General features: G+C 42.1%; 3 protein-coding genes across 3 annotated transcripts; 1 reads left to right on the top strand and 2 right to left on the bottom strand.

Annotated features, from left to right (window-relative positions):
- Nucleotides 1–5,506: 5,506 nt before the first annotated feature.
- On the bottom strand, nucleotides 5,507–12,573 carry LOC149105298 (uncharacterized). Its single transcript, XM_089299026.1, has one exon. The coding sequence runs from the start codon at nucleotides 11,009–11,011 to the stop codon at nucleotides 7,163–7,165; it is 3,849 nt and encodes a 1,282-aa protein (XP_089155152.1). The 5' UTR covers nucleotides 11,012–12,573; the 3' UTR covers nucleotides 5,507–7,162.
- On the bottom strand, nucleotides 5,812–6,750 carry LOC110046923 (uncharacterized). The gene has a single exon (XM_020752642.2). It carries the CDS (start codon nucleotides 6,748–6,750, stop codon nucleotides 5,812–5,814), a length of 939 nt encoding a protein of 312 aa, XP_020608301.2.
- LOC149105297 (uncharacterized) lies at nucleotides 12,455–13,165 on the top strand. The gene is made up of 2 exons (XM_089299037.1): nucleotides 12,455–12,670; nucleotides 12,794–13,165. Exons 1-2 carry the CDS (start codon nucleotides 12,455–12,457, stop codon nucleotides 13,010–13,012), a joined length of 435 nt encoding a protein of 144 aa, XP_089155163.1. The 3' UTR covers nucleotides 13,013–13,165.
- The last annotated feature ends 1,389 nt before the right edge of the window (nucleotides 13,166–14,554 follow it).

Here is a 14,554-nt window from a genome sequence, read left to right as displayed (position 1 = left end):
TACAATTTCCCAATTATAATTAGATAGTTTAGCAGCTTGGCAGAAGGGGAGTTTTGTGGTATCATTCCAACTAAAACATCTTGCAACGAAAGTCGAATGTTTTCCTTTAAAAGTTGATGCCAAAATACTTCGAAGTCACGCCAGAAATCTATCGAGTAAGGACAGAGATACAGGAAGTGATATAGAGTTTCTGGTTCAGATGAACAAAATGAGCACGAGTCGTTCATTTTAAAGCCAATTTTGTAAAGTTTAGCATTAGTGTAAAGAATGGAGTTAAGAATTTTGTATTGAAATGCCTTAACATATGCTTCAAGAGCAACACTATGCGGGATCGTAAAAATTTGTTTAACTTCCTCGAGTGTAAAATGAAATTCATTTTGCAGCTTGTTTACAATAGTTGGAAAAAGAGCCTTTCTGCTTACAAGTAAAGTATAATAGTCTTTAGATTTCTTCTTTGTCATATCAAATATATTTTCGTCAATTTTTAGAGAAAGTTCACCTGTTGTTGATTTATGAGTACTATTTTTTAAAATGGAAGGAATGGAGTGTCGAAGACCAGCCCAAACTAAAAAATTAGTTTTCGAAATCCTGTTAGAAACTAGGGAAAAGGAATCTTTGTTATTTAAATCAAAGGATAGATCGCTGATATGAACTACACCAGCTTCGAAATAGCTTTTATAATGAACTGTTTTATTATTAATGAGTATTTGTTTGTTATTCCAAAGAATATAACGCCAGTTTTTTTCTGCACAGAACATATCTCTAAATTCTGACCACCACTGCAGTAATTCTAGATAGAACAGAGAAATATTCAGTGGAAGGATGCTAACATCATAGTTGCAATGAAACAAGAAAAGGCCGCCAAAGCGTTCTAGGTGATATGTCAGATACCTTTTCCAGGTGCCATCATTTGAGCTAACTATTCGTTTTAGCCATGCCAATCGAAGCGATACTATCATGCTATCAAAATCAATCATCTTTAAACCTCCGTTGGAGTGTTCATTTATCGCCGATCTACGTGTGACTTTATCAGGACCATTCCATAAGAATTGAAATAATAACTGGTTTAACTGACTTACCAATTCTTGTGGGGTAGGTATTAAAGATGACACATAAACAAATTTCGGGATTAATAGAGATTTGATAAGTGTAATTTTGCCATAAATAGAAAGACCTCTTGAGGACCAAATTCTAGTCAGGTTTTTAATACTGTCTAATCTTTCTATGAAATTCTTTTCAATAAGCAATTTTTGATCATACGTGTAATAAATTCCTAGAGCCTTTATCGGTTCGTTAGGCCATTTAATCCCAAAAGGCTGTGCTTTGCAGTTCCTTGAAGAACCTATCCACATAGCTTCCGTTTTGAAACAATTAATCTGTAAGCCAGAGACAATCTTGAAATCATCTAATAGCCTAAAAAGAGCAGTAGCAGAGCTTGTGTCGGCAAGTATTGCTGTCGTATCATCTGCGTATTGAAGAATTTTTGTCTCCTCACTCCCAATAGAGATACCTTTTATATCTTTATTCTGTCGAATCGCAATTGCTAATATTTCTATAGTAACTACAAAGAGGTAAGGAGAGAGCGGGTCCCCCTGTCGTACCCCACGTTCAAGCTTAAAGTATGAAAGTCCGTTGTTTATCACACAGCTTTGTATGTTTCTGTAGAACGTTTTAACCCAATGGATGAAATTAGGGCCAAAATTGAAGGATTTTAAACAATAGAGAAGAAACTCCCATTCTACGCTATCAAATGCCTTTTCAAAATCAATAAATATCATTAGTCCCGGAATACTTTCTTTTGCAGTGAAATCCATAATATCAAAAACTGATCTAATTGTTTCGCCTATATATCGGTCTTTCACGTATCCAGTTTGGTTATGGTGTATAATGTTTGGAAGAACATTTTTAATTCTTGTGGCGATCACCTTAGACATAACTTTTGTGTCAACGTTTACGAGAGAGATTGGACGCCAGTTCTCAATATAAGAACGATCTTTTCCTTTTTTTTCTATTAGAGTAATTACCGCTTGTTTTTGAGAACAAGACATTTCACCTTTTTCAAAGCTTTCGTTCACGCATTTAAGAAAAGGATCGCTTATTAAAGGCCAGAACAATTTGTAGAATTCTATAGGAATTCCGTCATTCCCGGGAGTTTTGTTGGTTTGAAAACTTTCGAGGATATTGTAACATTCCTCAGCTGAAATTTTGCCTTCGCAGGTTAACATTTGTTCTTCGGTTAATTGAGGTATATTCAAATTCTCTAGAAACTTTACAATGTTCTGACGGTTTTCCGCATCACTATTTGAACTTTTATATAGCTCTCGATAAAATCGTTTTTGTTCTTGAAGAATGCCAAAAGGATCTGTCTTTACGACGCCGCTGATGACTAGTTTCCTTATATGCTTTTTTACATGATTTCTTTTTTCTAAGTTTAGGAAATATTTGGTACTTTTCTCGCCGTGTTCATGCCAACGTGCTCGGGCACGGATTATTATTCCGTTGACTTTTTCATCATAAAATGATTCGAGCTTATCCTTAGCCGCATTTAAATTGTTACCATTCGAATCATTGGGGTCCGTTTCGAAAACCTGTTTCGCTTCAGTATATTCTTTTTCAAGTTTTGATCCTCTTTCGTTTCTCTCCTTTGCCTTCTTTTTGGAGTATGTTATAGCATGAGCTCTTATATTATATTTTATCCAGTCCCAAATATTACGGTGGTCGGAAAGTTCTTTTCGGCCTTCCGCGATCCAAATTGGTACCATTTTCGTAAGGTCATCAATGTACTCATCATCCTCCAATATGGAGGTGTTCATCTTCCAGAACCCAGGACCTTTAGCCTCTTTGTCCACGTTCCCAAATTCTAAATAGATAGCAGAATGGTCAGTTCTGATGGCGGGGATTACATTTATGGCTTTGACCCAGTCATGTAAATTGTTAGAAATCAACCAATAATCAAGGCGACAAAATATCGGCGGAGATCGTTGACTCCAGGTAAAACTTTTAGTTTGCGGGTTTTTAACTCTCCATATATCTACAAGATCTAGTTGACTTTGGACATCGTTGATGCAATTTATCACAGATTTCCTAGGCGTCATTATGCCACCTTTTTTGTCCAGTGTAGGATTCAGAGGACAATTGAAATCACCTCCAATCACAATATTTTCTTCTGAATCTAAATTTTCGGTTTGCAGCTTAGTTAACACATTTTTGAGGAATTTAATGATGTCTTCGTCTTTGTTTGGTGCATAAATGTTTACAAGAACATACATTTTATCTTTGATAGCGGCTTTAACAACGATGTACCTCCCCGATGTATCTACAATTTGAGAGTGAATAATGCAATCAAGACCTTTTTTGATTAAGATTGCAACACCTCGAGAGTTTGAGCTCCCATGGGAGCAAATAAGTTCTGCACCCCATTCGTTTTTCCATTTTAACTGTGTTGACAATGTCGAATGAGTTTCTTGGAGGAATATTATATCAGAGTTTCGTTTTCGACAGAACGTGAAAATTGTTCGCCTTTTTCTGAAATTGCTTAGCCCCTTCGCATTGAGAGAAAGTAGATTAAGAGGGTGATCGGTCATTAGAGCTGAATTGGGGAAGTGGTATTATAGAAGAAGTCATAATACGAAATTGATATCGATGGTATAGCAGAGTGCAAGAAAATATGGTGCACATAAACCGATAATATCGCCCTAAAACAAATTATTAATCTACAGAAAAACATACAGTAACATATAAAGCAAGAGGTTTCCGGAGCAATCACATTTTTAGTTGAACAAGGAGGGTTAAATAATTTAGTACTTATTACACACATAAACCTTAAACTAAACTTAACTATTGATGTGCTGTTGCGCTGCGACCGCTTTGGCTTTGGTTTCCGCTGTTTCCTGTATCCATAATGAGACCGTAGTATGGGAAATTGGTTGTTTCTTCACCTCTGTAGATTTGCCCGTTTATAATTAACTTATCAACTTTGAAATAGGCTGTTTGCTTTCTCTGTTTGGCCTTTTTCAAGATGGGATATAACGTTCTCTGTATTTCATCAATTTCCCGGGGGAAATCATTCGCGATTGAAATGTTGGTGTTTTTCAAGTTTTTAACAAAAGACCAAACATACTCCTTGTCTTGAAAGAAGCTAAATTTAGCTATAATAGGCCTTGGTTTAGAGTTCTGTCCTTGATTGGTATTCTTCTTAGTAGGGATGCGGTGAACGCGTTCGAAACGAATCTGTTCGATATCTTACTCTGGGATCTTAAGTTTATCGCGCATCACTATTTTCAATTGATCTTCAGCAGAAGTAGACTCACCTCTTCCTTCTGGAACATTAAACACTTTTAGATTTTCACGCCTTGTGTATGCTTCTAACTTGATGTTGCGGCACTCAAGATGTTTTATTTTAGCACTGAGGTCTTCCAGATTCTTTGCGTGGGTTTCCAGTGTTGCACACGTGGCGGTTGAAGATGAATTTAGGTCGTCGATGTAGGCTTGAGCGGTGTTCAGGCTTTCTTGTAAACTTTTATTTTCTTTTTCCAATTCTGCCACTCTACCTTGCATAGCCTCTAACTCGCCGAGTCTTGTTAGCACTTTGTCGAGCTTTCCACTGACTTCATCTAGTTTGGCAAAAGCCCCACAACAATGGCCGTCGGCTTCGTCGAACGCATCTTCCCCGTCAGTCTGTGAGCCGCTCTCCCTTAGCCGTTTACGACTATCGGCTCGGGCGTCTTCTTTTCCCATGCTATTTAAGCGAATGAAAGCCAAGCAGCCTTCGTTGATTACATTATTTAACAAGTTTTGAATTTCTTCTAAAGGAGCTGGCAAGAACACGTCCGCCTTCGGCGAAGGCCAGGTTATAGTCAGGTTATAGTCCCTCATTTTGATTATTGCTCAACAGTTTGGCACTTTTGCGGTGCAAACAACAGGGACAAAATAGAAGCTCTTAACGAAAGGATTCTGAGATTCAGTCTAAACGATTTTGAATCGCCTTATAATGTGCTGCTTGACAGGGTAAACTGTCTCCAACTTCATGATCATCGCATCTGTAAATTCTTTACTATTTTGTACAATAGTCTATTTTTCACTAGCTATCCGGCCTATATGAGAAACATGTTCTCGTTCCGTTCTACTTCATACAATATCCGTGGAAACTATATGCTGGAAATGCCCAAACCCAAAACTACAACTTTTGGTCTCCACTCCTTTACTTATCTGGCAACAAAAGGATGGAATTCTCTACCCAATTTTATAAGGTTATGTAACTTCTCAGACTTCAAAAAGCACATCAGTAAAGCCAATTCATGAAACATGTAAATGACAATTTTATAATTAGCTAATAAAAGTCAATTGTAAATATGTAAATAGCAATTTATATTTTAATATTTCGTTATCAAATATTTTGTTCTCGGAAATATTAGCTTGCCAAGCTACTCTGAAATTTGAGCTTAAATAAAGTTTATGTATGTGTTCCGTATGTCCCAAGTTCGAAGGTCAGCAAAAAAGTTCAGTCTTTAGAACATACATTTTAATTTCCGAGGAGATAACCGTGTACACTTTTCAACATAGCCGACAACTCGCAACCTCGTGGTCGAACAACCGGTCTTACTGCGTATGCGTGCAAAACTCCTACTAGGAGGGAGACCCCAGCAAATTGCTAATCTACAACAAGGCTTTCTGCGGAACATCCTCCCCTTCCTTTATAAGAAAATATCAACAAAATTGCACAAACAAAAAAAACACTATGAAAAAGAAAAAGGTTCGGTTTCAAAACTTCTTAGGTTAAAGTTCACGGTTCACTAGTAAGTCACTTAATATTCAACATTGTTCCAATGGGCAAAGTTTCACAACTGGTCTCCTGTACACCGTTTTTCCCACTTGAACATCGACGACTCGGACCCGGTCGACCTTTCCAGGAAGCACTTTGATGATGCGTCCCAGGGGCCATTTTCCTCTCGGGGTTTCTGTAGACATTACAATCACCACATCGCCAACTTTCAAATTAGGTTGATCCCTGCGCCACTTCTTTCTTGCACTCAAACTCGGAATCCACTCACGCAACCACCTATGCCAAAAGTGGCGAACAAGTTCCTGGACCAGACGCCACCTCTTTCTTGGGTTGAAGTCTTCAGTGTCAACACTGTCCGGTGCAAATCTTCCTCCTACTTGCCCATGAAGGAAATGGTTTGGGGTGAGAGGAACAAGGTCCGATGGGTCGGCTGATTGATAGGTTAGTGGCCGAGAGCTAATTAAGCCTTCTGCGCCAACAATTGCACTTAATAGTTCATCATCGGTGATATCCGCAGAACCCAAGACTGCATAAATGGCTTTCTTTGCCGCTTTGATCATGATTTCATGCACACCGCTGAAGTGCGGCCCAGCAGGCGGGTTAAAGTGCCAGTTGATTCTGTGGCTCGATGTTGTATCTTGGATCTTGTTCTGGTCTAAGGCTTCTAATTCTTTCAACTCATTACCTCCACCAACAAAGTTAGTTCCATTGTAGCAAACAACATCTTTGGGAACACCACGTCGTGACGTCATTCGAAAAAATGCATTTGGGAATGAATCAGTGTCAAGGCTATATGCTACTTCAAGATGCACAGCCCTAGTCTCTAGGCAGGTAAACAGACACAGATATCTCTTCTGGCGTGTCTCTCCTCTCCCCTGTTTGGTCATGAAAGGTCCACCAAAGTCAACAGATATGTGGCTGGATGCGCGAAGGGACTTTCGTGTGCGTAACTCTGGCAAAGGGGCCATGATTTGCTTAGTTGGAGAAGCCTTCCTTCTTCTACACTGCATGCATTCTCTTTCCCACTCTCTAATTGCTTCTCTTGCAGAAATTATCCAATACTGGACTGAAAGCTGCGCTAGTACTTGGTTGGTCCCTGCATGATGATCTTGCTCGTGTGCATGAGCATTGTGACACAATGGCTACGAGGCAAGATGATGGGGTAACAGGTTTCCCATGGCAAATACGAAGTCTCCCATCACATCTAAGGACTCCTTCCTCGTCTAGTACAGGTCGCAGCGGCAGCAGTTTACTTCCACCTGGAATTTCCCTTCCAGCCTTCAATGCTCGAATTTCCTCTGCAAAAACTTGTCGTTGCGCCTGCCTGATATATCTCCTTCCTGCAGCGGTCACTTCATCAGGCTTTAAGGCTCCTTCTCTTCAAAGAGCTGCTGGTAAACGACAGTTCTCTAGGAAACGGTCTATACGCGCGGTAACTCTGGTGAGCTTACTCCAACTTGAGTATCTTTGTGCCTGCAGGCGGTCTTCACTGGTCAAAGCAAGGAATGTCTGCTCCTCTGTTTGTTCTGCTTCTTGGTACTGCTTACGGGCTTCAATGTCTGGTCCTTTCTTGACCTCAATTTTAGTCTCAGGCCACTCAGTTGAATCTTGCTTTAGGAATGCTGGTCCGTTCCACCATTTCTCTTCTGTCAACAGCTTGGAGACACTTTCTCCCCTGGTCAGTAGATTAGCTGGGTTCTGTCCAGTTGGCACATACTTCCACTGATTTGGACTTGTCAAGGCTTGGATTTCTCCAACGCGATTAGCTACAAATGGCTTGAACTTTCGACTGCATCCGTGAATCCAGTAAAGCACATCCATGCTGTCAGACCAGAAGCTCCGGTAACTACTCTCAATGGCAAGGACTTTTCCAACTGTCTCGCTGAGCTTAAGCCCTACTACAGCTGCCATCAGTTCTAGCCGCGGTATGCTTACAGCTTGGAGTGGTGCAACACGAGACTTTGAACCCACAAGACAACAACTAACAGACTCATCTTCATACAGATGTCTGGTGTAGCAGGCTGCGCCATATGCTTCTTGAGATGCGTCAACAAACATGTGTAAAGTGATGCTTTTTACTATAGTGGTGCTTTTCAGGCATCGTGGAATGTGAAGGGTGGGTAACACTGACAGCTCATCAAACCACTGTGTAACCTTCCACGACAGTCTTCTATCCACCAGCTCATCCCAGTCCACACCACTTGCCCACATCTCTTGAATCAGGACCTTGGCACGCATTGTGTACGGCGACAGCAAACCAAGAGGGTCAAACAATGTGGCTATCTTCCTTAGGAAACTGCGCTTCGTATGATCATTGCTCTTAGTAGGCAGGTTACCTTGAAACTTGAACACATCCTCCATGGGACACCACAAAACACCCAGTGTCTTCACAGAGGGCAGTTCTCCGCTGTCGAGGTCAACTTCGGTCGCACAATCTGAAGCTGGAATGGACAGTAAAACGTCTGGCACGTTTGATAGCCATTTCCGGACATGCATCCCAGCAGATTCCCATAACCTTGACAGCTGGCTGTACAACTCTACACCGGTCTTGACATCAGGAACGGAGTCTATGCTGTCATCCATGTACGTGCTTTCCAAAACAGTTTCCGCCGCTAGGGGAAGTTCTGATTGGCGTTGTCTGGCATGTTCTTGAGCAACAAACTGTGCTTGGAATGGGGACGAGTTCACTCCGAATACAACTCTGTCAAACTCAAAGACGTCAGGTTCTCGGTCAGACTGCAAGTCTCGCCACAAGAAGCGATGATAAGGCTGATCTTCAGGTCTTAGCTTAATCTGCAGGTACATTTCCTGAATGTTGCACATTAGGGCCACAGGATTGCGGTGAAATCTCAATAGTACCGCAAACAAGTCTCTCTGGAGTTTTGGCCCTTGGAGTACAATGTCATTCAGAGATACGTCACTGAATTTCGCTGACGCGTCAAACACAATATGAGTCTTGGTGGTCGGTTTGTCAGGCCTCAAGACTGGGAAATGGGGCAGGTACCAAAGTTGATCAGGCTTCACCTCTTCATGTGGGACTTTGTGGATGTATCCCTTCTCTTGATAGGTCTGCAGTACTTGTTTGTAGACTTCACCGAGTTCTGGGGACCGCTTCAATTTCTTCTCAGTACACTGTAGACGACTCAAGGCCATGCTGTAATTGTCAGGTAACGATGGTCGATCCTGTTTCCAAGGCATGCCAACAACACAGTGGCCATCAGTGAAGGTCAAGGACTTAGCAACAGTGTCCCTTGCAAGCTTCTCATCCGGTCTGACAATCAGAGTTTCTTTAGGTTCATCAATGTCCCAGTAACAGCGGACAAGACTGTTCAATTCATGCATGTCCCTCAGAAAAAATGTAAGATTTGTCTGAACCTCTTCCGTGGAGATTTCTGGGTTCCCAATACACGTCCAGCCAAGCGGAGTCAGTCTTGCTATGGGCTCTCCTGCCTTTCCCCTGAGATCCTCCAACGAGTACAGCAAGTCTGCATGGTCCACACCAATTAGAAGATCAACAATCGGTCTTGGTCCAACCTGAGGGAACTTGACGCCATTCAGATGCTTCCACTTGTGCTTATGTTTACTCCAGTCCACCACTTGCATACTTCCAGTCACTCTCTCGGTTGTATAGGCTGAGGCTAGTTTGGACACCTTTCCATCAGAACTGCTGATCATGAATTCCACAACTGAGGTGGCCAACGTTTCTTGCTTGTCATTCAATACGTTAACCTTTAGTTCATGTGGTCTACCTTCGAGACCAAGTTCTGCTGCAATGTCACTATTTAAGTAAGTCCTACTGCTTCCGTCGTCAAGTAGGGCATTCACTTTGATTCTCCGATGATGATTAGTTACATAGACAGGAACTGTTCTCAAGGCTATGAACCCTGACGAAGGCACTGCTCCAGTTCCTGTAGTAGTAGTATGGGTTCTCTCTTCAGACTCCCCTTCTATGGTGGCACCAACTTGCAATGTGCTTGACGAATCAACTACTCTTGAGCCCGCTACGTTTGCTGCCTCGGTCTTCTCTTCTTTCTTTGGATCTTCATGAAGCATCCAGTGATGGTGAGAGCGACATCCATTTAACCCACAAACTCTGCTCCGAGAGCATGCTTCTCCGCGGTGTCCATTACTGAGGCATCTGAAACACAATTTCTGCTCCTTAGCGACATTCCACCTCATGTCTACAGACATCTTCTTAAAGTTCTCACAGTTCCACATGCCATGGGATCCTTTACACAACTTGCACTTGTTCCCCTGTTTCTTCTTAGGCTCGGAATCTACTTCAGCTGGGAAGGTTCTCTCTCTCTTGGACCCACTGAGGACAGCTGTTATGGTCTCGGAAGCTGTGGTCAAAAACTCAGACTCTCTGTCAACAAACTCTCTCGATGTTCCTACATTCTCAATGCGATGGTTGTCACTAATCCACTGCTTGTACTTAGAGAGAAGGCCTTTGTTGAACTTCCGTTGAAGAGTAATGTACAATGATCCATTTCCTAGCTCGGCTTCCTGGTCAGCATCTTTCAAGTTCACAACAATTCCATCAAGCAGCTCTGAAAATCTCTCCAGGTCTTTCTCATTGTCCTCTCTTATTGGCTTAAAGGCATCCAGTTCTTCAAGGCGAAGAGTGAGAGCTCTACGTTTGCCACCATACTTGCACTCTAGACGAGACTTTGCAGCTTCATAGGCAGCAACAGAATGGCCCAAATGCTCGATTACTTTGAGGGCTTCCCCTTGAAGGCATTCACGTAACCTTAACAACTTGTACTCAGGTGATGTTTTGGTGCGATCTACACAAGAATAAAACGCCGCTTTCCACGTTTCATAGTTCTTCTTTTGGCCAAAGAACTTCGGAATGGTAACTCTTTTGAGTAAAGCAGAGTCAGTACTGATCTGGTCTGAAATTGAGGACGAAAGCTGTTGACTGTTCCCAGCGGGCATTAATTGAGCTTGCCCTCCTCTGATAGGTAATTGCTGTGTTGCTGATGGAACATAAGGCATAGTACTCGGCGAGGACGCAGTTACTGCGGTAAACGGTAAGCAATCCGACCGATTCACAAAGTTTCCAACCGAAACAACAGGTAAAACTGAAGTGGGCTGCTGAGTCTGAAGGTACTGTTCAACCAAACCGGGCATAGATGTAGATGGCACCGAACATGGAGCATAAAACGGAGTAAACGGAGTAGACGAATAAACAACTCCGCCCATCGAAAGCGGGGACAGTCCGGACATCTCTCCAACGGCAGTCGAAATAACTGGCACATGTGTAGACGAAGACACAACAGGCTGTTTTTGAACACCAGAATTTTGTTCTTTTATCGGTTCCTTGGACGACAAGCACTCGTTTAATTCTCCCGATTTCTTCTTTAATTCTTGTTCTCGGCCGCCACTGTGGTCAGTTTCCCGCGCTTCTTGGTCTGGTTCTATCGGAAGCCTCTCGCTACGAAGTTTCTGTCCGAGTTGTCTCTCGCATTCCGCATACGTTCGCTCGATTTCTTGTTCAATTCGACTAACCTCTGCTTCTCGCTTGGATACTTCTTCTTTCAGCCGCTCCGTTTGCTCCCTGACAGATGAATTGCTTGCGTTGCTCAAGTATCCTCTCACAAGTCATTCGAGTGCTGTGAAATCCTCCTCAATCGCTTCCAGTTCGTTCGAAAGGGCACTGAAATTTCCCGAGTCTTTCATATCTTCGTAACACTTTCCTAAATTCTCACCGACTCGAAGCACGTCCTCATAAGCGCCCGAAAATACATCCAAACTCTCCATAACTTGCATTTTTGAAGACAGCCCTCCTTCCATCATCATCATGAGCTTGTTTTTGGTCCTCGTGTACCTGCACTTCGATCGCATTTTGTCTTTCTTTAGTCGTTCCATGTCGAATAAATCTCTCCACGAACCTCGCTCTGCTACCAGCTATGTTCCGTATGTCCCAGGTTCGAAGGTCAGCAAAAAAGTTCAGTCTTTAGAACATACATTTTAATTTCCGAGGAGATAACCGTGTACACTTTTCAACATGGCCGACAACTCGCAACCTCACGGTCGAACAACAGGTCTTACTGCGCATGCGTGCAAAACTCCTACTAGGCGGGGGACCCCAGGGAATTGCTAATTTACAACAAGGCTTTCTGTGGAACAGTATGTATGTATGTCTGTCTGTCTGTCTGTCTGTATGCATGGATGTCCCTATATTATTGTTGGTAGAAAAGTGTACAATTGCCAGCATGGCATGGACCGTCACGCTAAAGAAAAACAAAGAAATCAACAGAACAGAGTAAGTGAGCGACAACTTCCCATTGATGGCTATCATGAAAGAAAAATGTGCTAGATGTTTACATGGTACAACAACTTATATTACAGGTTGACGCAGACCACTATATGGGTCCAAAAAAATAGACTGTTTAAGCAGACCACCAAGAAGCTCAACTGCCCAGCTACGGTGGTAACAAGAGAGACGCAGTGATTCCCTAATTACAAGGTACCTCGCAATATACCTTATCTCGTTTTTAGATTCTTTCAATTTTTATCCGTAGTATATACCATCTAGTATCTAAATTAGTTTCAAATTGGAGGGAAGCCCAAATAGTAGTTTTAGTGTATTATGTCCTTTTGATGTTACCCGGTGAGTGGTTGCAGAAACTTGACCAGATAACCTAAGTCGATGGCAGCCATTTCTGCATGAAGTTCATAGGGTTCCATTATCACTTGAAGAGAGTAACATGTTTTTGTACGTTTTTTGTTTCTTTCTTTATAAAGATCTCAGAAAACACGGAGAGAAGAAGAAAAAGGGCCTCTGAGCAACTCAGGGCTGACCTTACAAGTGGAAAGGGAGAAAAGCGGGTCTATATTGAATTTCCACGGGATTGCGACCAGGCCAATCATTTTTTAGGAAAGGTATGTCTGTTTGTTAAAGTCCAAATCAAGTGGAGGGGTATCACCCGACCGCTACATTTTGTCACAGAATACATAAACCAAAATGAATCCTGGAGTAAACAAAATTCTGCCTTTGGGTTACAGGTGGCTGGAATATCTCAAAGAATCGACCCAAGAATAGTGGAAAGAATACAAGCTTTAGCCGGGGATGGTGTCCGAGATGTAAACGAGATGAAACGTCACATCAATGTGTATGTGAAGAATAGTCTGTTTCCAGGAAGCGCATCTCCCCCTAAGTCTGATAAACGCTTCTGCCTCAGCAAGAGCACCCTAAAAAAATCACATGTACAATGTGGTTATTAAACAGCGTTTGGCAAAGGTTGACCAGGCGAACCTCATTGAAAAAATCAAAGTTTGGCGAGCTGAAAACGAGGGTGATTTTTTCGAATTTCGTCCCTATGTTGACCCAGAATCCAAGAATGCCGCTGCGGACAGAGAAGACAGTGTTGAAGAGGGTGAACTTGTAAAGACGAATGTGGGATACAAAGTGGTAGCTTCGTTTGTAACACAGTCGGAGACCACTGATGCTGTTAAAGAGGTTTTGTCTGTCATTAGGAAGTGGAATCCTGATTGGGCTCCAAAATACTTCATGGCTGATTATGCTGAAGAAGAGATTTCGGCAGTGGAAGATCTTTTCCCAGGTACCTTTGACATGAGTGGAAATTGGAAACATCGTGTTTTTGTTTGTTTGTTTATTTTGTTGGTATTGTTGTTGTTTGTTGAAATATACTTTAAGAACATTCCCAGTCATAAAATGCCTTAGAAATAGCGCATAAAGAATAAAATCAGTTCAGCGCACGCCTGCAATTGCAATGTGTAGATCGACGTGTACATCGACATTGCTTTATGTTTGACAAGAAAACTATAACTTCTCTTTTATTAGAATGTCTTGTCTACATATGCGACTTTCATAGAGAGCAAGCGTGGGAGCGTTGGCTGTCAAAAATCAGCAACGGAATGAGCCATTTAAAGACGAAAGCCTTAGCTGCAATGAGAAGCATTGCCCGTGCAAGAACAGTTGAGGCGTTCGAGGAGAAGGTGCAGCTACTTAAAGACGACGAAGAACTTTGGGGACAGTCTCTCTTTAGAAAGTGGTTTGAAAAAACCTGGCTGAGACAACACAAGGTAAGTCCATTTGCCGTTGTACAATACAATTTCCCCCACCTTTTGTTAGTGTAAGTTAACCTTTAGTGACTCGAATACATTGTTGCATTTATAAGCATTTATCTCTTGAACATTTTCTAGATTCAAGACTAGTGGGAAAACGGAATTTATTCAAAGTAATGTGTATGGAGAGGTTTTCTTCCCAGCAAAGTAGACTGCCGAGTGATGGTAGATCTGAAAAGAACTGTCGCTTGTGACTGACGTTTCGACAACCTGGGCAGAAGTCAAGCGACTACTCACTTGACTCTGAAGATGACAACAGTTCCTTTCTGGACCAACCATCACGCGGACGATCACTCTAGACGAACTACTGATACTCCTAGGTTCAAACAGTTTCCTATAAAATGGACTACCTAGTAAGGCATGCGCTAAAATAACAACCACATGCCTGTGGCGTGTTGTTTCTCGTTACATTTTACGCACAAATCGCTAAAGCAAAACTGCACCACGTTTATACTGATTCTTTTTGTTTCTGTTATTCAGCGCTGGGTTTGGGCCTACCGCAAAGACAATACTTGTCAATGTCAACACCAACAATGGCACTGAACGTCAAAACTTGGGTTTTACATCAGAATATTTGGTAGGAAGACGCAACTCCTCCTTGAGTACCATGCCAAGCATTCTGATAGAGGAGTTTCTCCCAGAAAGCTGCGACAGGTAATACAGTAGGTAAAGGTCATA

This window comes from Orbicella faveolata, unplaced genomic scaffold, assembly GCF_042242905.1.
Source record: "Orbicella faveolata isolate gen_17 unplaced genomic scaffold, um_ofav_v1 contig_34, whole genome shotgun sequence".
Classification (NCBI taxonomy): Eukaryota; Metazoa; Cnidaria; class Anthozoa; order Scleractinia; family Merulinidae; genus Orbicella; species Orbicella faveolata.
The sequence above is the reverse complement of the archived record's forward strand: the minus strand, read 5'-3'. Positions and strand labels throughout refer to the sequence as shown.